The sequence below is a fragment of the Bidens hawaiensis genome, unplaced genomic scaffold (assembly GCF_021521415.1).
Source record: "Bidens hawaiensis isolate Kalapana, Puna unplaced genomic scaffold, B.hawaiensis_p1.1 tig00018002_1, whole genome shotgun sequence".
Classification (NCBI taxonomy): domain Eukaryota; kingdom Viridiplantae; phylum Streptophyta; class Magnoliopsida; order Asterales; family Asteraceae; genus Bidens; species Bidens hawaiensis.
The window spans coordinates 105,542-130,061 of record NW_027492716.1 but is presented as its reverse complement, the minus strand read 5'-3'; the positions used below and the strand labels follow the sequence as shown (position 1 = coordinate 130,061).

The 24,520-nt window shown below is 36.7% G+C and overlaps 3 protein-coding genes across 3 annotated transcripts; 1 reads left to right on the top strand and 2 right to left on the bottom strand.

Annotated features, from left to right (window-relative positions):
• Positions 1-8,023: 8,023 nt before the first annotated feature.
• On the top strand, positions 8,024-8,644 carry LOC143555161 (uncharacterized). The gene has a single exon (XM_077044770.1). The coding sequence runs from the start codon at positions 8,024-8,026 to the stop codon at positions 8,642-8,644; it is 621 nt and encodes a 206-aa protein (XP_076900885.1).
• A 787-nt stretch (positions 8,645-9,431) lies between these two features.
• LOC143555138 (RNA polymerase II transcriptional coactivator KELP-like) lies at positions 9,432-12,232 on the bottom strand. The gene is made up of 4 exons (XM_077044754.1): positions 12,031-12,232; positions 11,776-11,880; positions 10,692-10,797; positions 9,432-9,724 (listed from the first exon to the last, which is right to left on the bottom strand). The coding sequence occupies exons 1-4, from the start codon at positions 12,223-12,225 to the stop codon at positions 9,630-9,632; spliced, it is 501 nt and encodes a 166-aa protein (XP_076900869.1). The 5' UTR covers positions 12,226-12,232; the 3' UTR covers positions 9,432-9,629.
• Positions 12,233-20,657: 8,425 nt separating this feature from the next.
• On the bottom strand, positions 20,658-23,684 carry LOC143555137 (F-box protein SKIP8-like). The gene is made up of 3 exons (XM_077044753.1): positions 23,234-23,684; positions 21,147-21,343; positions 20,658-21,037 (listed from the first exon to the last, which is right to left on the bottom strand). The coding sequence occupies exons 1-3, from the start codon at positions 23,618-23,620 to the stop codon at positions 20,770-20,772; spliced, it is 852 nt and encodes a 283-aa protein (XP_076900868.1). The 5' UTR covers positions 23,621-23,684; the 3' UTR covers positions 20,658-20,769.
• Between the last annotated feature and the right edge of the window lie 836 nt (positions 23,685-24,520).

The following is a 24,520-nucleotide window of genomic DNA, read 5'->3' as shown; positions in this document are numbered from 1 at the left end:
GATGGATAAAATCCTCTTTGGTTCTTGGATTCCGGGTGTTCTAACCATATGTGTGGGATCAAAGAAAAGTTCGTTACTTTTGATCCAACTTTCTCGACCATAGTAAGGTAACAACACCCGAATGAATGTAGGTGGTAAAGGAAATGTGAAGTTGAGGATCAAAGGAACTAACTTTATAGTTCAAGCTGTGTACTATGTGGCTGAGTTAAAGAATTCTTTGCTAAGTGTAGGGCAACTTCAACAGAAGGGACTATCCTTCTTGTTCAAATTAAATACTTGCAAAGTCTATCAAGAAGAAAGGGGTCTTTTGTTTGTAAGCAAGATGAGTGCAAATAGGACGTTTCCTATTTGTGAAGATATTAATGGTGGAGTTGTTGATCAGAGGATGGAAAGGTGCAATTATACAAATGATGAAAGCATGAGAAGACTATGGCATGAAAGGATGGGCCACATAAGTCAAAGTAGCATGGGGACACTTCAACAAAAAGGAATGGTTAGGGGTTTACCTACTTTTGATGTTGAAAAGGTAGTATGCAGGGAGTGTTTAATTGGAAAACAAACAAGAGAAAGTATTCCAAAGAAAGGTAGATGCGTACAGAAGGGATTCTAGAGCTGGTCCACTCAGACATTTGTGGGCCCATAACACCCCATTCCAATTCAGGTAATAAATACATGATAAGCTTTATAGATGATTTTAGTAGAAAGGGATGGGTCTATTTTCTAAAAGAAAAATCACAAGCCTTAGAAAGTTTTAAAGAGTTCAAAGCTAGAGTTGAAAAGGAAACGGGTCGGGATGTTAAGGCTCTTAGAATGGATAGAGGGGGTGAATACATATCTCTCGATTTTATCAAGTTTTGCAAAGAACATGGTATAAAGAGACAGTTAACAACAAGATATACTCCGCAGCAAAACGGGATAGCCGAGAGGAAAAACCGAACTGTCATCAGAATGATTATTACGCTGCTGGCTTCAAAACATGTACCAAAAGTGTTTAGGGCTGAAGCCACTCTTTGGTGTTTTTATGTGTTTAATCGATGCCCGAGTAAGGCTTTATCTCATACCACTCCCAAAGAAACATGGTGTGGGAGAAAGCCTACAGTGGAACATTTACGTGTGTGGGGTTGTTTGGCACACGTGCATGTACAGAAAGAAAGAAGGGTGAAACTTGATGATAGAAGTATTCAATGTGTTTTAACCGAGTTGAGCGAAGAATCAAAAGGCTACAGGGTGATTGATCCGACGAATATGAAGGTTATAGTAAGTAACGATGTTGTGTTTGAGGAGGATAATGAGTGGGTTTGGAGTGAAACTGAAGAAAAAGCAGAAGAACATGGTGAAATTAGTTGGGGAAACTATACCTTTGATTTGGTTCAAGAGTTAGGTGAGAATGATGAGGAGGAACCAGCATGGGTTGAAGATGAAACAAGAGACTATGGTTATGATGACGTTCCGGTTCAAAGGGAAACGAGAGAAAGAAGGCCACCACGACACTTTGATGACTATGTAGATGGAAGTGAGTTTGATTCGGATAATGAGGAAGAAGAGGTGAACGTAATGGAGATAGTTGATCAAGACTCAATTTCTTTTGAGGAGGCTGTTAGGATGGAGGGAAGAAGGCCATGGATGTTGAGATTGAAGCAATCGAAAAGAATGAAACTTGGCATCTCGTTGAATTGCCAAAAGACGCCAAGTGTATAGGCGTTAAATGGGTATACAAAACGAAGTTGAACGAGAAGGGTGAGGTTGAGAAATATAAGGCCCGGTTAGTAGCGAAAGGGTACGGTCAAGAATACGGTATTGATTACATGGAGGTTTTCGCTCCGGTAGCAAGAATGGATACGATAAGACTAATGATAGCCATTGCGGCTCAAAGAGGATGGAAGTTATTCCAAATGGACGTCAAGTCGGCGTTCTTGCATGGGAAATTGGAAGAAGACGTTTACGTGCAACAACCTATGGGTTATGTCGTGAAGGGAAGTGAAGAAAAAGTGTATAAACTCATTAAGGCGTTGTACGATTTAAAACAAGCTCCTCGAGCTTGGTTCAATAGGATCGAGGCCTATTTTGTGGATCAAGGTTTCGAGAATAGTAAAGCCGAAAGCACGTTGTTTATCAAACGAGGAAGAAGAGATGAAGTGTTATATGTTAACATATATGTCGATGATCTCATATTCACCGGAAATGATGATGATATGATGAAAAATTTTCGAAGTGCTATGAAGAAAGAATTCGAGATGGCAGATTTGGGAAAAATGAGATATTTTTTGGATATTGAGGTCTTTCAAACTAGCCACGACATTCACCTTTCTCAAGGGACTTATGCTACAAAGATGTTAAGCCGTTTCGATATGTTCTAGAATGCAATGCCGTGAAGAATCCGATAGTTCCGGGAACAAAGTTGAAGAATAATGAAGGTGAGGAGGTTGATGTAACCTTGTTCAAACAAATGGTGGGAAGTCTCATGTACGTTACTAACACAAGGCCCGATCTACAGTATGTGGTAAGCTTAATTAGTAGATTCATGTCAAAGCCTATGATGGAACATTACAATGCTGCAAAAAGAGTTATAAGGTACATACAAGGAACTGTTGATTTTGGGGTGTGGTACAAGAAGGGTGGAAAAGGTGAAATGGTCGTATATGCCGATAATGACTACGCGGGAGATCTTAATGACAGAAAGAGTACTTCGGGCTATGTGATTTTGTGGGATGGAGTTGCTGTTACATGGTCATCGAAGAAACAAAGTATCGTTGCACTCTCATCCACAGAAGCCGAGTACGTTGCTGCAGCCGCGTGTGTGTGTCAAGTTTTATGGGTCCGCGAAGTGTTGAGTGAATTCGGTGTTAAGTTTGATGCAGCAACTGGGATTAAATTTGATAACACTTCGGCTATTAAGTTGTCTAAGAATCCAGTGTTTCATGGCAAATGCAAACATATCGGTGTTCGGTACCATTTTCTTAGAGATCTGGTGAAAGATGGTATTATAAACTTAGAGTATTGTGGAACCAAAGATCAAGTGGCAGATGTTCTTACAAAGCCTTTGCACAGGGAAGTATTCATGAAGCTAAGAGACAAATTGGGTGTGTGTTCTTTAAATGGCAAACAAGACATTGAGTAAGTCTAGTTTGAGGAAGGGTTTGTTGGAAAGTAACTGTTAAGTTGGTCATATTGGTGCACATGGAATAATGGATGCATGGAATTCTCTTGAATAAGTCAAGTCCTTCACGTGAGGCTTTATTATTTTGTTATTTCTCCTTTTTAGTAGGTCAAAGTAGTTTGCTTATTTATCTCTTGTTTAGTTTTGTACCGTTAGTTTGTTTCTCTAGGTCATGTATTTATAGCTTCTTGGCATTTTAATGAAGTTAAGCTTTTGGCTATTCTCTTAGCATACCATTGATTTCACTTTATATCACAACCATTCCTAAACTATTTTTCTCCAAAGCATCACTTGATGGGACAACCAAATACCAAACCGAGAATTAGGAGAAAGGCACAAACATGGAGCTATTAATAAGATGTAGTGTGTTAACAAAGGCTTGGGGTTCATATTTCCGACGAATCCCCATGAACCAACAATTGTTGGGTTTTTGGCCACTAGTTTGTAGCTACTTTATGTATTCTTTTAATGAATAGACCATTGTTTAACTATTTATGTATTTTTAAAATGAAATCGATGCATTTTTATTTATTTTTGTACTTTTAAATTTATTATTTATTAGCAATTTTAATTAAAAGTTAAAATTCTTTAGGGTGATTAAAAGGAGTACTAACGTCACTCCTTAGGATAATCTAGACTAAAACTTTTATGAAATGCATGATTGATAGGGTCTTAAAATAGTTTAAAAAAAGTAAGGTTGCATCCCTTCACCTTTACGATGGTCGGAGTACTAACGTCACTCAAATCGTTTTTTCCATCATATCCCAAAATCATTTGCAATTAAATTATTCAACTAAATATTATTAACATTAAATAAAAAAATAGGGTATTTGTTAAATTACATGATTTTGGGATGTGATAGAAAGGACTATTTAAAGATTTCTGAGATCATTTGATGATGGAAAGGACTATTACAAGGTTTTGGAATGTGATGGAAAAGACTATTTTGATACATTCACAAAAGAATAGAAATTAATTTTGATACACTTTTAATACTTTTTTAGCTCTAGTAAAATAAGAATAAAAATGTAACTCAAAATCAATTTTAAAAAATTAGGGTATTTTGTCAACCACAAATTACCCCACATATATGGTGTTTTCTTGGTTATTGGTGTAACATGCCAGACAAATTCCACATCAATTGTGGCTAAAACAAATGTTGTGCTTAAATAAATATTGGATCTCAAATATCACCACCACGCATCTTTCATGCAACGCATTCAAGAGATTTTAAAATTTATAATAACGATATAGATTTAAATAGGTAGGATAGTCACTTAAATTTTAATAATTTAGATTTATTTATTACTTTATATAAAGGTCTATATTTAAATGAACATAATTATGAGAATATTAAATGATATTAAAAACTAATAATAATTTTCTTCTAATTTATAGTTGTCCAAAGGTTATGTTAATTATTCATAACAGGGTTGTCAGTTTATGAAACGTACTTGTTAATACGACACAACACAGGTTTTAGTAGATTTGGGTTTGAGCTTGATAGGTTTTATGTTTTAAACATGTCGACATGTTTAAGGCAGGCTTGTTTAAATATGTGTCCTCACAAGTTAAGGACATGTTAACTTGTTCGTAATCTGTTTAGATTTTTAATTAAAAAAAATTAATATACACTCGTAAAGTTCTAAACCTAAAGTCATACTTACATACATATGGCGTTGCATTCTTGGGCATCAAAACCCGATATTATGATGCTTTTAATGGATGTTATGATTTGCTCCATGGTTTTTTTTTTCAAGTATGTTATGGATTGTGGTTTTTTATTTCGAATATGTTATGAATTATTTAGTGATTAAGACTAGAGATGCAAAAAAACCCGAACCCGGAACCGGACCGAAAAAAATTGGAACCAGTTTTTTTTATACACGGATTTTTAATACCCAAACACGTACCCGACCCTACCCGTAGGGTGCAGATAGGGTATGCATTTCAGTATCAAAACCCGTAACCGAAATCGGGCCCGATTTGTACCCAGTAATACCCAAAAACCGGAGCCGGTTCCAAACCCGGAACTAGGTTTTTCCAATACCCTGAAACCGGGTTTATCAAATACCTGATCTATACCCGAAATTACCCGAAAAAATACCTGAAAAATACCCAAAAAATACCTCTAAAAAGTGCAACCCTCTTAAAAAACTCAATCTATACCAGAAAAAAAAGCTCGAAAAAACCCAAAAATAGGGCTTTTTCAATACCTATAAATAGGGTATTCAAATACCCGTTATAGAATACCCGGTTCTATACTTGACCCGAACTTGATGCATAAGGTATGGTTTTTAGAGATAATGCCCGAACCCGAACCTGGGATTGCCAATACCTGATTTTCCAATACCCGATCATACCCAAACATTGTTCCATACCCAAAACTAGACGTGCACAAATCGGGTATTTAAAAAACCCGGAACCGGGTAGGAACCGGTTCCGGGTATGGTCAACAAAAGTCAAACCAGGTTCGGTTCCGGAACCGGTTCCGGGTATAGTCGGGTATTTGACCGGGTTTTGACCAGTTCCGGGTCGGGTTTTGACCGGTTCCTCCGGGTTTTTTTCGGGTTTTTGACCGGTTCCTCCGGGTTTTTTCCACCGGTTCCGGGTCGGTTCCGGTTCCGGAACCGGCTCCGAGAAGAAATCCTATACCCGGTCAGGAACCGGTTCCGGGTATGGGTTAGAACCGGTTCCGGGTCGGTTCCACCGGTTCGGTTCCGGAACCGGTTATTTTGTGCACTTCTACCCAAAACCATATATTTGAAAAACCCTATTTATACACCTCTAATTAAGACTTTTATGCTCTTCTTAAAACTTTTTGTTTCATTACATATGCATTATCCATGTGTACACGAGTCCCTTGACTAGACTTAAATGTTAACATGTTAGTAAACATGTTCATGTGTGTGTTTGAAAAAATTGACACGATTAGTTATCGTGTCGTGTTCGTATTTAGTATCAAAAGTCATCGTATCTTATCGTGTCCTATCTGACCTGTTTTGACAGCCCTAATTCATAATTACAATTATTGATTTATTTCTAGAATAAAGTGTATCATATTAATTTTTTAAAAAACACTATTTAAGATCCAAAATGTCAAAAAAATAAAAATAATAGATCCACTCTTTTATCCCTAATTCATAATTACAATTATTGATTTATTTCTAGAATAAAGTGTATCATGTTAATTTTTTTTAAAAACTACCTAAGATCCAAAATGTCATAAAAATAAAAATAATAGATCCACTCTTTTGACCATTAAAAACATTTACTAGAAAACCACTAACTTGGTCTAGTGATAAAGGTGTATTATTTTCAATTAAAAGGTTATAAATTCTAGTCTTACTTGAAACATGATGAAAGTATTAGTTGTTTAAAAAAATAAGAAAAAAAAGTTACTAGAGAAAATTAATTCCCACGTTTTTGGCTCTAGCTCTTTGATAGAGGATGTGTTTCGTTGAAGTTGCTGCTCTAAAAAAAAGGAATATTCTACATATTTTTCTAAACTACATCAATTTTAAAGTTGTGATTTGTGTTGAAGTAGCGGAGTTTTAATTTTTAATATATATACGAATTTAGTTGGTTGTTAAAAAAATAATAATTATAAGCTATTTAGTTGTAAAATGGTTTGGATCAAATACAAATAAATTTTATCGTAACAAGTGTACAAATAATCAGAGTAATTATGCTAACACTAGAGTACTTATTATTACATGATTTTATTTTTTATAACATAATTACCCTAGTTTAAAAATATAATTACTCTAATTATTTGTATGTTTAGTACATTAATTTTATTTGTACCGGATCTTACCCCTAGTATTATATTGCCGAGATAGAAGGATGGGTTGTTACACTAAATCATTTTATAAAAATACCACAAAGTGCAATTTTCTTATAAAATTTAAAATAAAATTAGGACAAGGATGTCTCAGTCAAGATACTAAAATCATTGATATTATCAAATGTGGTGTAACAGAACCGTATCTTTTTTAAGGAGCATATGCACGAACAAACGGAGTTTGTCGTTCAGATTCATTTCGTGTCTAGATAAATCCTTTCAGTTTCAACATTTACAAGCGAGCCTTCTAACTTCTATACGTGCGAATAAAGCAAATTATTAATTTAACATTTGCAGTTGGCTTTCTGGTCCAATGGCATGAAGGTGATAGTTAAGGCTTGGGATCTTATGATATCAAGTTCGAAAACTGACTCAAGAGGGTTTTCTCGCAATTGTGAGTTTCCTCCTTGATGGTGTTCTTAGATGAGTCAGGTTTGTAGCGTCAAAATCAGAATATACGGTTGACATCCCGTATCAGGAAGGATCACTCGAGTATTAGGAGTAATTACAAACGTTGTTTAAAGAAAATAATAAAATTTAGCAATTATTTAATCCAAATATTCAAAAATGATACTCTACTTTTTACTTTCCCTCCTCTAACCCTATATAAAACACATGAATATGGCCAGAATTATGTGTATAATAATATATTTAAAAGAAAACTTTTTTTTTCAAATATAAGACTAAAACAAGTATGAAAAATGAAAAGCAATAAAAATATCAAATGTGATCATTTTATATCAATTTTTTTATAACCATGTCCCATATGGTTGACGCCATTTAAAATAATAATTGTATTTAATTACCCATCTGCAGCTACCTTAATTTAATTGAACATGTTAGTCTTGGATCACTTGAGTTTGATGCTTTCCCAACGGTATTGTTTCATAATTGCATGATTAATTCAAATTTAAAAAAACATCGGTTGTCTATGTTTTGTTTTCTATCTCCATCTAACTTCAAACATGTTATATATATACACACACATAACACCATTTGCATATCCATGATATAGCATATAGATGGGCAATTGTGCTTTCAAAGGATTTGATACATGTCTTGACCCGATTCGGGTCATGACACCCTCGGGTCGTGTACTAGAGTTCAACTCCCCGATACTTGTCTCGGAAGTCATCACTGACTTCCCAAAACACAGGATTTTTAAGAAAGATCAATTTTTATCGCCATTATCCCACCACGAGCCACTTCTCGGAGGTCAATTCTACTACCTCTTTCCTCTAGTATCAGAGGAACCGAGTGAACCCGAGCCTGTTAGAGTATCGGGTGTCACTGAAGTCGAGCCAGTGAGAGTGTCAACAAGTACAGTGGCATTGCAACTCTTGACGAAGAATTTATCAGACGGGTCGGGGTTTGAAGTATTGCCGCCACCTAGAAAGGGAGTATGGAAGGTGAAACTAGTGATTAATACCAAACAGTTGGAGGAGATATTGTCCGAGGAAGTTAACACCGAGGCGTTGATTGAGCAGATGCGGGTGGCAGCAACTAGCTTGGTGAAGGTGGGGCATCGTCAGAGCCAGAGTTTCTGGAGGGTGAATTTGAAGCCAGTTTTTTGTAGCGTCGTGAGTAGCGCAGTGGTTGATGATAGTTCATCACCAAGATCAGTTACTCCAATGTTGAAGTAGCAAATAAGTTTTTGTAAAAGGAACTCCTTATTCCAATATTATGTAATTTTCATTATACTTGTATTTCAACCAAATGAGCTTGTTATGAATTTCAATAAGCTAATCTTTTAGCTTATTTATAAATGAGTCGATTTGAATTACATGAGAAATACCAAATATCGACTAGAGTGTTTGTTAATTGTTAAATCCAGTGTTGCAAAAATCCAGACTAGGCACCGATTAATCCCCGATTAATCGCTAGTCCTCACTTCACTGATTAATTTTGGGCTAGTTGGCTAATCGGTCAACGGTCAAACCCGACTAAAATCAACGGTTTCCGGCGAGATTCTGACCAAAATTAGCTGTTTCCGGCGAGATTCCAACCAAAACCAGCGATTTCCGACGAGATTCCGACAAAAATCAGCGGTTTCCAGCGAAATTCTAGCCAATTTTGGCCAGAATATGTTTGTGTATGCATAAAACTGAAAATTACATATAATAATGTGTGCGTGTATATATAAAACTAAAAGATATAAATTTAAGTCCGATCCGATTAATCGCTAGTCCCCACCTCACCTCCCGACTACCGACTAGCGATTTTTACAACACTGGTTAAATCTAAAGAACTTTTAACTCATATTGTAAAAAAAATGTATTTACAAAGTGTTTTGGTCAACTCAAACGGCAAACCGAACCAATAATCACTTGTTTAAACCGGTTAACCAATGCATCAGATGCACCGAGTATCCATCTGATTTTGCAGCAACATATATGCTATAAAATTAACATTCCACCATTAAAATTGCGAAAATATTAAGTTTGCATTATACTAACTATCAAATATAAGTCTGCATAACCTGTTTTGAGGGTCTTTAACATGTTGCCAACAATGGATGAGAAACATGAGGCCGGTCAGAAAAGAAAGCATGGTACGTTACAGATAAGGTTTAGTTTAAAAGACTAGGATGCCGTCGAGGTTCAAGTTGCAGACTAATGATCAAAAGGTTTAGTTCATCCTTCCTTCCAATTTCTTGATGGCCTTCTCTATTGCAGGTACATTCTTGCTGAAGTTTGCCCACTGCTCAGGAGTTAAACTGATACCTAAACACACCAGCCAGACAGAAGATCTCACGATAATGAACAGATTACAACAAATGTATGCAACCAAATTATGAAAAGAATTTTAATAAGTTAAAAGCAGTTTGACCATAAAAGAACTTTAAACCAAACGGGTCGGGTTGGTGTTGCCAGGTGTGGTTTAGTAGTTTGAACCAGTACGTTTTAAAATTCAAACTCTTTAGTTTGTATTTAACTTTAAAAAAAGATAAAGATGATGTGTGTATATATATTATACATATGCTTAGCTGCATATTCCAAAAATGAATAAATAATAAAGATAAATGGCTGATTCCAAGTTCCAAACCATGAACTAAACCGTCAAACGCAGTTCTTCAGGCTGTGAACCATAAACCTCAAGAGTCAAGACTCAAACTGAAACTGGCCAATTTGCTTTGGTTCGCTCAGTTTTCAACAGTTTATAAACAGCCTAAAAAGCACTAGGCTTCAGTTAGAATGGATCCAATGCCACCAATGACTATTGTCATATAGACAAATTAAATATTCTCAAATCGACAACATGAAAAAACAAAAGTTTCCAAAACAAAGTCACATATTTACTCACTGATAACTATAGATGATTATCAATATTGACCTCCTATAATAACTAAGGCACCCTTAGACTCCTGTCATACCTTAGCTAGTCCGTTTACAGGCTTACAGCATTGTTACCAGTTTCATGCTGATACAGACATGAAAATAAATCTTTTTCAATCCCTTTCACTTAAGGTAAATGAGGTGAATAGCAAGCCACTCATATATGCAGCATATTGTTTATGTATCGAAACTAACTTAAGGTAAATGAGGTGAATAGCAAACCACCATACATGCAGCATATTGTTTATGTAAAAAAATCTAACATTAATTGACTATCGGTCTATCCAAAAATCAATCAGATTGACACATCTAACATAATTACCAACAGAGCGTTCAAAATGCCAAACATTAATACCTTTTGAACTCGGAAGCTCTTTGCCATCTCTTTTGTAGTACTCCCTTATGGACACCAAATTTTTGCCTCTGAATTCAGTAAGAGTCACCCTTCTTTTATCAGAAAGCTGCAACAAACAGTAACACAAAATGAACAGAATTAAAACTCAACATATCATAGTTACAGCATAAATTATTGAACATAAGTGCATCAACAGATAAATTTGCTGATTTAATCAAGACAAATTCAACCTATATGAATATTATGCACCATCAAAGTTACCAGTATGGTTGTAAAAATCCCGACTAGGTGCCGATTAATCCCCCATTAATCGCTAGCAGTACCCTCACCGATTTGTTGCCGATTAATCATTGTTTGGTCAACTCGGTCAAAATTGAATAAAATTCGGTATATATATGTATATTTGAATTAATTGACAACTTTGGTGCCACAAGAACCCTATTGGGCCACTTGGTGGCACCTTATTGGTTTAAGCCTTTTTTTTTGTTTTTTCAGTTCCGGTCCGTAATGAACGTAACGAAAGCCAACTGAATGCCAATTTTGTGTTTTTTTTTGTTTTAGTACTGGTACCATAACGACGTGACGAAAACCGAACGCGTTCGCATAGACACACCACCTTTTGTTTTAGTTCCAATACCGTAACGAAAGTAACAGCAACCGACCGAATTTGCGCAAACTCACCGCCTTAACGCCCGGGATCGAAAACCATCAGGTGTACCAACGCTCAAGTTTTACCGACTGGCCATTGGTCCACCTCAATTTTTATAATCTTTTTGTTTTAGTTTTGCTGTTAGTTCCGGTACAATAACGCATGTAACCTAATCCTACCGAGTTCACGTCGACTTACCACCTCAACGTTTGGTTTTTAAAGACAGCAATGCCCTGGGTAAAACACTAGTTACATAATACACATAAATTACAATCCGATTACTCGCTAGGCCCTACCCTACCACCCGAGTCTACAACACTTTTTTTTAAACGGCAACTTAACACACACTTACCAGTTACCACTATACAAATATTATATGGCCATGAAATCAAATTAGGGTTTAAAAACCACAATTAGGGTTTAAAAAAAACTTACTCTACAGATGATAAGATCTCCTTCATCATCAAACTCCTGAGCACCTTTCGTCTTATTATTATTATTATTATTATTATTATTATTATTATTATTATTATTCTCATCCTCACTCTCTTCTTCGTCTTCTTCTGGTTCGGCTTCTTCTTCGGTGAGTTTATTATTATTATTATTATTATTATTATTATTATTATTATTATTATTATTATTATTATTATTATTATTATTATTATTATTATTATTATCATCAGCCTCTGCTTTAGCCTGGCGTTCCTCAAGGTAAGTCTGGACGATGTTACGGACAAATTTCTTCCTGGAAGGCTCGTTTAAGTCGATGCCGATGAGGTCCGAAGCAGACTTACGGACTTGGAATTCGGTGGTGGAGTCCATGTCTGAATTGTTGAGGACCTCCAGGACTGCTTCCTTGATTTCCTTTGCTAATTCCGTATCCATTTTGATTAGATTAGATTACGTTTCAGTCTGTCTGAAGGTCTGAAACTTAACCGATCTGACTGACACTTGACGGCAAAGAAGAAGATATTTGGGGAAAGCGTTTGAAAACAAACTTTATACTATTGTTTTTGTTTATTTTTAATAAATTGGGCTTCCACACCAACAGAGGGGCTTCAAACAATTATTAATTATTAAAGTTTACGAGACATTAAGAGGTAGCCCTTGTCACTATAGAGAGCTTTAAAGTTTCTCTAAAATGTTCAACCATCGTCACATGGTCACTAGAGGCTTTAAACCCTCTTCACTATGTTGTCCTGTTATGGTTCGAAACTTCTTTATCGTCTCATTATATATATGGTATAACCGATTTGAGATGATCAATCTCCAAAAATAGTTAATCCATTAAGTGAATCAATCTCCAAAAAAAAATTAAAAAAAAAAGACATTTTACTTCAATTTTCTTCTTTATCTTCATTAAAACACCAAAGCTACTTAAATACAATAATAAGAAAAATAGTTGCACTAACATGATTTCAGATCATGGACTAACACAAAGATAATAAACGCTAAACTAAAGGAAGTAGTGGATAGATTTGGACTTGCAAATTAACTAAATAAGCGTGGCTTCTCTTGGCAATGGCATGTCTTCGCGGGTCGATCGGGTCGTATCAGTGTGTGTCTGTATGAGAGAGTGAAAAGTAGGGAGAGAGAGAGAAAAAAAACACACGGCCCCACCGCTTTTCCCTTCACCACCCCACCCTTGCAGCCCCCCTATATCGTCCTTCTACTCCCCGCCTAAAAAACGGCCTTGTCCTCAAGGCCGAAATTAAGTTTCCATGGTGGTCGCCACTCAATTCTTCCGAGGGCATTTGGAGCTGTCGCAACCATGCTCCATGGTGGTCGCCACTCTCGTCGGCCGCCTTTGATGCTAGACTGTCGTTATCTAGTCAAAAACAAGTAAATCAGTGCCCTAATCACCTAAGCAAGCTAGGGTAAGTAGGGTGTCGAACCACGAGGAGTATGTGATCAGTGTGAAGTGAAATCTATTCCTAACATTATGAAGTGAACTATATCAAAGTGCTGATCACACTAGCAAACAATTTGAGTTTTATAATATTCAAACAATTAATCAAGTATTCAATCAATCAAACAAAGCAAATCACACCCGGGAATTCAAGTAAGCAAACTAACAGCAAACTCATGGAACCTAACAGATAAACTATCTTGTGTCAACTACAGACTAATTAACCGGTTAAACCTTAGGCATCGACGCTCGCTAACACACGGCACTGGTTATCAAACGGTCCCTGCCAGTGTGACTCAACTAAGGGCAAACGTATGCTTTCTCACAATTAACAGGTCAAAACAATCCTATAAGCAATTATCATAGCAACTAGCACACTAATCGTTCTGATCGAAATAAACCTAAACTGACGTTGTGCACAATAATACTAGACATCAATACTCATAGATTAACATCAAGATAATTACAATCAATCGTTCTAGTACATGAGAAAATAACTGTTAAATACAATACTCTACATCTCGGGTATGAATCGAAGGGTCTAGCCGCGTCTCGGCATCTCTCGGTCTTCGATTATGATGATTTGGATCATATCTATGGACTCTAGATGAATGGAAATGATGATTGGCTGCTATTCTCCTTGGAAACTGCTCTGGAAACTCAATAATGGCGTCTAGGGTCGTCAAAATGTGATATATAAAATAAACCCTAACTTTCACGATACAGGGGACCATCGCGTAGCGCGATGGTCAGTGCGATGGACCAAAAGTCAACGCATGGTCATAATTTAATGGGCATCGCGTAGCGCGATGCCCTGTCTTCCACACCCATCGCGCTACGCGATGGTCTCTTCACTTAGACGGTCCAAATAAATGCCTCGGTTCGCGTGCTAGACATTCTGGGTCTTCATTACGTGCTCGTACAGGTCCAAATTAAGTGCGTTAAGTACATGTGACCTGAAATACAATAACCACGTGAGTACCAAAGTTCCTAAACTAAACGAGTAAAACGACTAAGTTAACATACTAATATATGTACAAATAAACCGAACATCAGCCTTCACATTCTTTGGCCACTTCTGATGTACCTTTCAACGCATGTACAAAAGTGAGTGACACTGCAATTGAATCACCGAATGTGACATCAACTGTGATGGCATCTATAATGCCAATCTTCATAACCTTTTCACCTTGCAATGTAGGTGACTGGTACGGTTTTTGTTGTGGCGTAGCATCGGACCGTGTCGGCAATGGTTCCAGGTGTGTGGCCGTTGCTGTGGATTGTGGGTCGTTGTTGCTGTTGTTGGCTAAGGTGTGGGAGGGTGAGAAACTGCCTTTAGGTTTTGTGATGGTGGTAATCAGGTTGGCTAGAGTTTCATGTAGCTCGTTAAAATGGGATTTGATGGCTTTGAAATTAGATTTGGTTGTAGGTTGCTGATCAAATTCACATCGCACGTAACTACCGTTTTCAAATCGGAAGTAGCGACCTTCATGAGAACTATAAGACCAACCGGCCACAAGATCGTGATAAAAACCCACTTCTCGCATGATAATACAATTGTGATCGGAAATCCCATTGATAGGAATCTTCTTGCATGAGGGATGGATGAGTACGAGAATGAAAGCATCAAGTGATAAGACCGATTCGAGATGGTCAATCTCCCAAGATAGTTAATTCGTTGAGTGGATCAAACTTTAAAGAAATAAGAGAAAGAACAAGACATTTTACTTCATAATTTTCTTCTTAATTTAATACTCAATGATAAAGCCGTGAAATAAGCATGCAAAGATACAAAACATTTAAGGTGCATTATATGCAACTAATTAGGAGAACATGGCTATAATGCATATCCCACTAACATAATAAACTAACCACTAACATGACTTAAAAAACTAACAAATAAAACACATTGATAATAATAAATGTGTCTAGTTCATGGCTAACTTAGACACGTATCATAGATCATTCGAGTAACCTTATCAATATGACATGACTAGTCCCCGACAATTGTTTGATGGTAGTAATTATAAATATTGATTAGTTTAAGGGCAGCTAAGATTTCCCATTAGGTAATATGAGTTTTCATAACTCGTCATCATTATTAATCATTAGGATTGGTCATAAGAGATAAATAAATATAAAAACTCTATAAGAACACCATCTGAATATTGTCTCTAAAATCATCCATCAAATTAAGGTTCCATAACGGGAATCAATACGGCTTCGTCATAATCATCGTAGAATATCACGTTCCCACGAGTATGATTATTTTAATGTCTAAGTTCTTAATTGTAATTGAATTTACCAATGTTTTCATAACTGGATCGGACAGCAAACCGGGCAGGCAACCAATTCACCGGTTGAAACAACCGAACCGGTCGGACCGACCGAACAACTTTGGTAAAAAATGACGGGTAGGCTGAGAAAAAGATTTAAAAAAAAACTTAGTAAACCGGTTCAACGGGTCCGGTTTTCCGGTCGGACTGATTGAACCTATTCGGACCGGCCGATTCTCTGGGAGCCGAGCGAACTACACAGAACTGGAACAGTCAGTGGACCGAATCCCGGTCGGACCCGTCTGACCGTCCGGTCCGGTCGCAACAACATTGGACCTTACATAATCAAGGATTATGTTTGACCCATGTCTAAAGATATAATCAACACACCTTACTAATGGGCCGATAAAGAATAAACATATAGCTTTAAAAATTAAAAACGTCAAAAATCTGTTATTGGAGATCATCTTACATTGGTTACTAGGTGGGGAGTGTCTTATTTGTTTAAAAGATGATACAATTTAATGTGAAATGAAGTAATACTATATATTGGTTTACATTGAAATTTAATAAAAATGAACATAAAACATACTGGAAAGTGGAAAACATATCCAACTATCAAATCAGATTTTCATTCATAGTATAGGAACATTCCAATAATATATATTTCACAAATATCAATACTACATCGTTTGAGTTACGAGCTTTCACCATAACCTAATTAGTAATTTTCTAGAGAGACATTGTTCTTTATCACCATTTAAGTTGATTTTTTCTTGTAAATTTACAAATTGGCTGCCTAAGCCTCATTAACGAATATGAAATCACGTGTGTATATACATATAACTAATTAAACAACTATTAAATTAGCCGTTTCTAAATTAGCCTAAGGAATATTATTTATATATAAATAATAAATATAGTTGACTAATAAACGAAAACATTTATGCCCGCGACTTTTGGCGGAGCACGCTAAATGCATTACATGTTCGCGGCGTTTTGCAGCGGGAACTCGATCTGTATCGGTTCGATTCATTACGGTAAAAGTTCTGTGGTCAAAGTTAAAAATCTATAAATTTTATGGCCAAAGTTGAAAGTCTAAAAGTTTATTATTAAAGTTGAAGGGCCAAAAGGTAAAGGCGTGAAACAAAACTCCAAAGAACCAAACTTTGAGCGGCCAAAAGATAAAAGAGTAAAGTTTACGTGGCAAAACAAAATACCAACTGAATTTTCCGATAGTTTCTTTTTCTTTTTCCTCATTAATCAAATAGTGAACACACTAAACGAGCTACGGGTCGATATGTTCAGTCAAATAGATTGACGGATCAACATACTTAATTACACGGGTTAAGTATGTTAAACCAAACACGAGTACACGACGCGTTAATTAAACAGGTATAACATATGAACCGAACATTGTTTAATTAATCATTGTGAGCATGGAACATGCCTTCGCAAAACCTGATACTTTTCTTATTGTGTTTGCGATTTCTTCAATATTGCTTGTCGATTATGTGTCGAGACAAATTCGAGCTTGCACCAACATTGTATGATTCTCATAAGTTTTCTATAGAATCTTAACGTATTTTATTTTTCTATAAAGTTTCATTTTGAAACTATTTGGATTTTACAAACCTGTTTTATTTATCATTTTCAACTTCACGTAATGGTGCCATATCCCCATCAATACAACCTTTAATCAACTTCAAATTATGTTATAAAACAATATTTTTTGAACTTATAAAAGATATTTTATTGAGATTTATATGTGATCTTGCAACACAATTCAAACATAACCTGATGTGTCTTTTAACCGGTGTGCAGACACGTTATTGACCTGAGAATTTTGAAGTTTGATTCGATTAATTTGCCCAAGCACGCCAATGTAGAACTGCCCCTTTAATCGTGGTTCTTCATTATTTGGCTCTCAAAATTTGTTCAGCTTTTGACACGAATTTGTTACCATCGATGTATGTTCTCGGGCTTAAGTTACTAGCCTCAGTTGCAGCAGCATGGCTGCTGCATACATAGATACAACTGAGAGACAACAGATCAATGCACCTCTATTTCATGAGACAGAGAGGTCAATGACAATGTAACGAGATCACGGGCCCAAAGGATTAAACGAAAAGGAACTATAGATATATATGCGATGAATAAAGAAAACAAAAGTGTCAATAATTTAGAAAAATAAACAGGTTTAATACACGAAACTACCATAAATCTGTTATATCTAATACAAAGAAGTGTATAAAGATACAACATATTACCAATTCGAATATGAATTTCATTATACAGTTCAAATGAAGCAACCCAACGGGTCTAACCAATTTAATAATTGCTCATTTGATTATAATCTACATGATTTGTATAAGAATTTGCAGAAACAAGAAAGCATTTATGAAACCCGAAATCATATAGGATTTTCATCAGTATCAACTCAGCTTCATCTGCATCTTCATCTCTTGAATTTCCTAGGTCCTTTTTTCTCACTGGAAGAATTTTTAAGAAACCATAAACCAGCTGCACTTTGACTTTAAAAAGTCATACTCATTACATTAAACTTCAAATTGATATGATCCCTTTAAGAAATATAGGAAAAGCATACAACAAAAACCGAACTGTAACAAAAACCAACGGCTTGGTTTTCTGTTTTTTTAAATCCGAACTTACAGCTAGGTTTTGGTTTCGCATGCAATAAAAAGTTAACCAAATTTAGAGAGTTTCAATTTTTATATTTAGTAATTTATAAGAACTTAATTAATATGTAGCCCAAATATTTTAGCCAGAGTGGGTGGACCAGTTGTTTCTCAGTGATCCAAATTAGCCGGTTAAATAAATATACATATATTAGCCCAAATGTATATTAATCAATCAATAAACCAAATTTTTTAAACCCAAATTCATTGTTTTTGGCCAAAATATTATTTCAGCTCAAATGGCAAAACAGAAACCGAACGGTTTTCAAAAACCAAAGTTTCGGTTTTTGGTTCAGTTTTAGCCCAGAACCAACCCAAACCGAACCTTACAGACCTAAGGGCTACCTCCATTGAGTTTCAGTAGCATCTGCGACTGCGGTGGCGGTGGTAGTGGCAGTGGTAGTGGTGTCAGCAGATATTCTTGGGACGGTTCCGAAGCCCGCAACCTCATCCATGCTCTGGCCTTGGCGGCGATAGCGTCCGCCAGTGGCAACAAAGCCAGGACAAGGCCTGTAAGCTTTAATGGGCCACCAGCCAAAGCCTGGGACGGTTGCAATTCCGCCTTGGATCCTTCCTTCACCGTTGCATCCTTTCTCCATCTCTGGTTTCCCACATCCCTTACATCCCCTGCAAGACAAAATCATCTAACTTAGTTTTGCCTCCTAACTTATAACTTATTAAAACATGTTCCATAGTACCCAATGGGGATTGAATTGATTGGGTTGTCAGAAGAAGAGTTGTCTTGTTGTTCAGATTCAGATTCTACGGTGGGAGTTGAGGAGGAAGCTCGGAAGAGGATGAGTGGAGATTTGGTGACTGTTAACGGCTGCCATGATTTGTTACAAGAAGAAAAAGATGGGTGGTGGTGGTGGTGGGGTTTTATTGGGCCGGAGAAGAGGGTAGTGGTGGCTGCCATTTCCACCGGGAAACTTAGAGAAGAATGGAACCAACCCAACACAACCGTATCTTGATGAGAGGTTGAGAAGAAGCCAATGCTAACTCTTTTTATTTTTATTTTTTGAACCAGTGTTTTGTCCGGGACAGGTTGGTGAAACTCGAACGGTGGTAAAACCCAAGCGTAGGCATTGAGGCGGTAACTCAACACGATTTCGGTCGGTTTCAATTACTTTCTTTTTGGTAGGGGAGCTAAAAAACGGAAAAAATATTAAAACAAAATGGAGGTGAACCAATGGGGTGACATCGGCTGGTAAACTCGGGCGTTGATAACTAAAAAATATTAAAAAAACATTGTCGGTTTTGGGCGTTGAGACTATAAATCTACACGAATTCGATTGGTTTTCGTTATATTTGTTACGGTACCATAACTAAAAAACAAAAAAAATGTCTGTGGCCAATAAGGTGCCGCCAAGTGGCCCAATCGGGACTTAGCGGCACCAAACTTGGTAATGATTATATATAATATAATAATTTTCATTTGGAAGAATGTAGACGCTGGTTTGATTCTTAATTGAACCAGTTCAAACTTCGAAGGACATTTGCGTGAAGGGATGAGGGGCTTTATAAACTCAACATGGGGCAAGGGTTTACGGATTCCGTCCGGTTCCCGCGCGTCACGGAGTTACGGTCTCACAGCGGTCGAGGAGTCGACCTTGGACATAGCCCCGAAAGATTAGGTTTACAGATGAGATTCTTGGCCGTTCAAAAAAAACAAGCTAAAAGAATTTAATATTTTCTTCTTTTTGGTCTTGTGGCTACCCTGTGTTTCTGAAAGAGTACAAACTAGGAAGATAGTAAAAGGTCTAACTGGCATATCTTGTTACTCAAAATATGAAAATGGACTACAAGTCTAGAAGCAAAGTCCATTATACCCTAGTTTTTGAGTGGCCACAAGAACTGGTTTTGTAAGATGGGGGAGTGCGAATGTGCTCGTTCAATAGGGCGCCCGTGCAGCTCTTACGTGACCACATTTTTAAACACTAGCCAAGCGATCCAAATAACTAGTTTCATTGGTTTAGCGATTTAACTGCAAACCACCTTGAACTGTAACTGTAAAACTATTGACATCTGACCAAAAGGTTACGGGTCTAAATCATGAAAACAAGCTCTTGCAAAAATGTGCACGTAAGCACAATTCGACCGGGCACACCTGGACCCCCGCATGCAAGTGCCTCTTGCATGCCAATTAGTTTAGCGACTTATAAGATCTAAAATAAAAAACCTCTAAAGGTGGAAAAGTAGCCACCTAATGCTTGGTTTAATGATTTAGTTTTAAGGCTATGAATTTGAAAATGTAGGATTGGTTTAAGAGTCACTCTATACCCATTTAAAAGGTTGTCAATTTTCATTTCATAATGGCATCAAATCCCCACAATGGGGTGTAAACCAAGCATAACCTTGGCATTTATAAACATATCATATATCGCCACAGGGAAGCCAAAATGTAAAAAAACAAAGATTCATCATATACGACCAATCATCATATCCAAAGTATGAAAGTAATATTCAAGATTCCTAGTCAAAATAACTGTACCATTTTCCTTTTCCTTTACTTTTAAAAAACCATCTTCTAAAAGAAGCCTCTTAGTCAACCAAGCATAGGTGGCTGATGAGCCACCTCACCATCAACATTCATGGCCGAGCTGTGATGGTGAACCATGAACCACTGACCATTATGGAGCTCAAACACATTAGTAATGTTAACCGGATGGGGGTTATGCTCCACCTCAGCATAGGCTTTCATTGTCACCCAAGCCACACCTGGCAGCACCCTTGACCTTACATCTCGAACCTGGAAGTTAACCGCTGGCTCCCAGTTCAAAGCCAGCTGCCAGCTACCCAAAACACCACTGTACCTGCATCATAGTATAAACAAATAAACCCGCCACTTGTCATATATACATAAAAATAAAAGGAATATTAATGATAATAATAACACAAGTAAAGATGTAATGAGAAGCTCACCCAGTAAAAAACTCCCCTGAGGCATGAATACATTTGACATAATCAGCATTAAGCCAAAGTCGGCCCATGTCTGGAAGAGATCTTTCTCTAATGATATCAAAAAATTGTTGATTGATATTCACAATGGCTCTAGTAGCTGCATAGTAGGCCTTCCACCCATTTGCAGGTGTTATGCTATCTTGTTCCATTGTAAAATCCTGAGAAAAAGTACAAGTACCAAATTCACACACGATAAATAGAATATTTTCATGAGCTGAAACCTTTCTAATCTAAAACACTTAAAGAGATGAAATAAGAAAAACTTAAACGTGACATACAAGAAATAAGTAATACTAGTAGCTAATTTTTACAGTATGTAAAATGTCGTGAACTCAAAATCAATGTTAAAACAACACAAAGATTACACAAAAAAATGTGTGCTTTCATTAATGATAGTATGACATGTGAATACAAATAGGCCCATGGCATATTAACATCCATGTTTCACATGAGTTTTAAACATACAAACAATTCACAAAGATATCTTGAATATACACATACAACCATGCTACACAAATCGCCTACAATTCTAGAGCCATGTTTAAGCCATAAACTGCATTTCCTATGTGATTAGCATGAAAAAATGCTTATTCCTGTAAGTAAAAGAAATTTTGCAATAAGTAAGAATCATTTCTAAAATATGTGTCCGTTAGCTTTGAGTAAGCTAGGTGTCAAATACTCCATCTGACACCTCCTTTAAAATTTGATTTTGAATGGTACAGAAGCAAAGTAGAAGATTTGGTTAGCATATAGTTGCCTTTTCTGTTGCATGCTTACAGGTTCATCTTGGTTCAAAACATGTATAAACTTCAACCATACATTCAAATTTCTTTCTAAATATTTCGGATAGCAGCCTCATCATGCAATGATAACTACACATGATATGCAACTCAATGTTTAGCACATCCCTGCACATAGTTTGCTCACTTCAATTCTACACAGCAATTAAATGGTTACATTCTCGGTTTATAAGTAATACAGGCTAATAAGTATAGGGTTGCAGAAATCCATAGAAACTATATGTTAATATGTATAGAGAATAATATTACATTTGGATACTTTCTAAATATGATAGCTATATAACTAGTTTAATACATAGTCACAGAATACTTATAAATTACCTCTAAATAAAAATTTTCAAACTTTGATGAAGATTTGCAATCTATAACATAAATCAGCATGGAAACACAGCTAAACTGCATCAATCCTGAAAACTAAACATTGAAGCATATGGCCTAAACTAAAGAACAGAGAAAAACACTAATCAAATGAAGACATGTTTGATCATACAAAACAGAACCAAAGGGTGTTGTAGATGCACAAAAACATGAAGACTTAATGACGGACCCCAATTCAGCAAACGAATACTAGCCGTAGAAAGCAGGTCGGGTCTAACACGGAGCTGGTTCGCAATTCATGAAAGCGGGTGACGGGTCAAGTTTCTCCAACGTTCATCACCACCAGCTGTTTATTAACATGTTTTCTTTGCATTTTAACTAGATTTATCTACTTGTACTTTCAGCTTCTTAGGTAGTAAGCAGTTTTATAAAACTTTCCCTGTTGTTTAGGATCGTGGGTCAGTTATTTTTTGGTTTCTTTATGACTATGTACTGCAATTATCGATGAATGAAGGGTGGTGATTTATGTTTAATTTTCTTCCATTCGGTTCTTTCCTTCGTGACTAGTAAAAACCACTGCTAGCACAAGTTGGCTCCTTGTGTGGTGATCTTTGGACTCTATTCAGACCTAAGGGAGTGTTTCTGTATCCTTAAGGTTGACTAGATTTGCCCTATCGAATCCTCACACGAGTTTCCGTTAGTATTCAATTTCCTTGTCAAATTCAAATTGCTATCTGTTACCAGGCTGATCTCTATCACTTAACAAACACGGTAAACTAAATTCTCATACAGTTATACAATACCACTAGACTAGCAATATACACATACTTATATCAAACTACAAATATCTACCTGTAGTACAACTAGCCACATAACATACATCATAATATTATAAAAACATTTAAAAAAAAAGTAAAAAAGAAGAACAACCTTATGATAAAGAGCCTTCCAAGCATTATCATCATTAGCAGCCTTCCTCATGGAAGAATTAGTCATCGACAGCCGACACAGACTCGGATAATCCAAATAACTCAGCGCGTGAGTCGTAATCTCCGGCACCAACTGTTCCATCATCGACGCGCCAATCACCTGCTGCTGCCGCTCCCTCTCCACCACTCCGCCGCCACCGTTCATCACCCTCGCCGCCGCCGTAACAGCCATAGACTCACAGTTACAATTACAAGCCCTAGGTTTATCGAATTGCGGAAACTTGAGCAATCGGAGGAACAGTGAACAGAGAACGGTTAGAATTAGGGCTAGAAAGAAGGAAACGAAGGGGTAATCGCCGGTGCCGGAGAAATTAGAGGTAATCTCCATTGACGATATTCATAGGAGATGGGAATTAGGGCTAACATAAACCCTAGAGTGAGTCAATATTATTATTATTATGAAGCGATGACGTCACTGTGTGTTTATCAATCAAACCCTTATGTTATTATGCTAGAGAGAGATTGAGGAGGATGTGTCACTGACGACGGGAAGAGTATTAAGTAACGCCGGTTCGCTAAGTAGTAACTGGTACTCGGTGAGTGGATCTGTATTCTGGATGCCGTCAAGGGTTCCGTTACTCAATTTACTTTACTGTTTTTTTTAGATTTTTAAAATTATCATATCGGATAAACTCGTATTTCGATCCGAGAAAAACCCTCACAGGAAGCTAATGTCATGAACACTAACCCAAAGGCACGGTAGTGCGGTGAGATAAAACTCGTCCAGTTTAAATATCAACTAGTAAATTATGTTCGGGTATTTTGTATATATATTAGTATGTTAATTATGTAGTTTTGTTTATTTATTGTTAGAACTTTGGTACTTCGTACATGCTTTTGTATTTCAGGTCATTGATCGTTAAAGATGCTAAATTGGAAACTTGTACGAGCATGGAATGATATCTCGGGATGACCAGAGCATAACTTGAAGTCTTAGGAAGTGTTAGAAGCATTCGGGAAGAGTTTGGATGAGGAACCTAAAGCCGATGCTAAAACTGAACAAGATGGGTTCACAAAAAGCGACCAGGAAGTAAAACGAGCATATCCTGGGCTAGAAAATGAGTTACGGGACCCATAATATATGAATTTCGGGTTTCTCAACGAGAGGAATCCAATTAAGAGGTTATCTTCCATCGCGTAGCGCGATGGAATGGTCATATGGCCATCACGCTATGCGATGGTCCCCAGAGTTAGGAAAGTTAGGGTTTGATGTTTTATTTCGTTTTAA

Excerpts from the sequence above, each read along its gene's own strand:
- LOC143555161 (XM_077044770.1), top strand. The coding sequence starts at position 8,024 with ATGGGCAATTGTGCTTTCAAAGGATTTGATACATGTCTTGACCCGATT.
- LOC143555138 (XM_077044754.1), bottom strand. The coding sequence starts at position 12,225 with ATGGATACGGAATTAGCAAAGGAAATCAAGGAAGCAGTCCTGGAGGTC. Across the intron at positions 11,881-12,030 it reads TTGAGGAACGCCAGGCTAAA|GATGAGAATAATAATAATAA; the intron begins GCAGAGGCTGAT and ends GAAGAGAGTGAG. Across the intron at positions 10,798-11,775 it reads GAGATCTTATCATCTGTAGA|CTTTCTGATAAAAGAAGGGT; the intron begins GTAAGTTTTTTT and ends TGTTTGTTGCAG.
- LOC143555137 (XM_077044753.1), bottom strand. The coding sequence starts at position 23,620 with ATGGAGATTACCTCTAATTTCTCCGGCACCGGCGATTACCCCTTCGTT. Across the intron at positions 21,344-23,233 it reads GGAAGGCTCTTTATCATAAG|GATTTTACAATGGAACAAGA; the intron begins GTTGTTCTTCTT and ends ACTTTTTCTCAG. Across the intron at positions 21,038-21,146 it reads TCAGGGGAGTTTTTTACTGG|GTACAGTGGTGTTTTGGGTA; the intron begins GTGAGCTTCTCA and ends ACTATGATGCAG.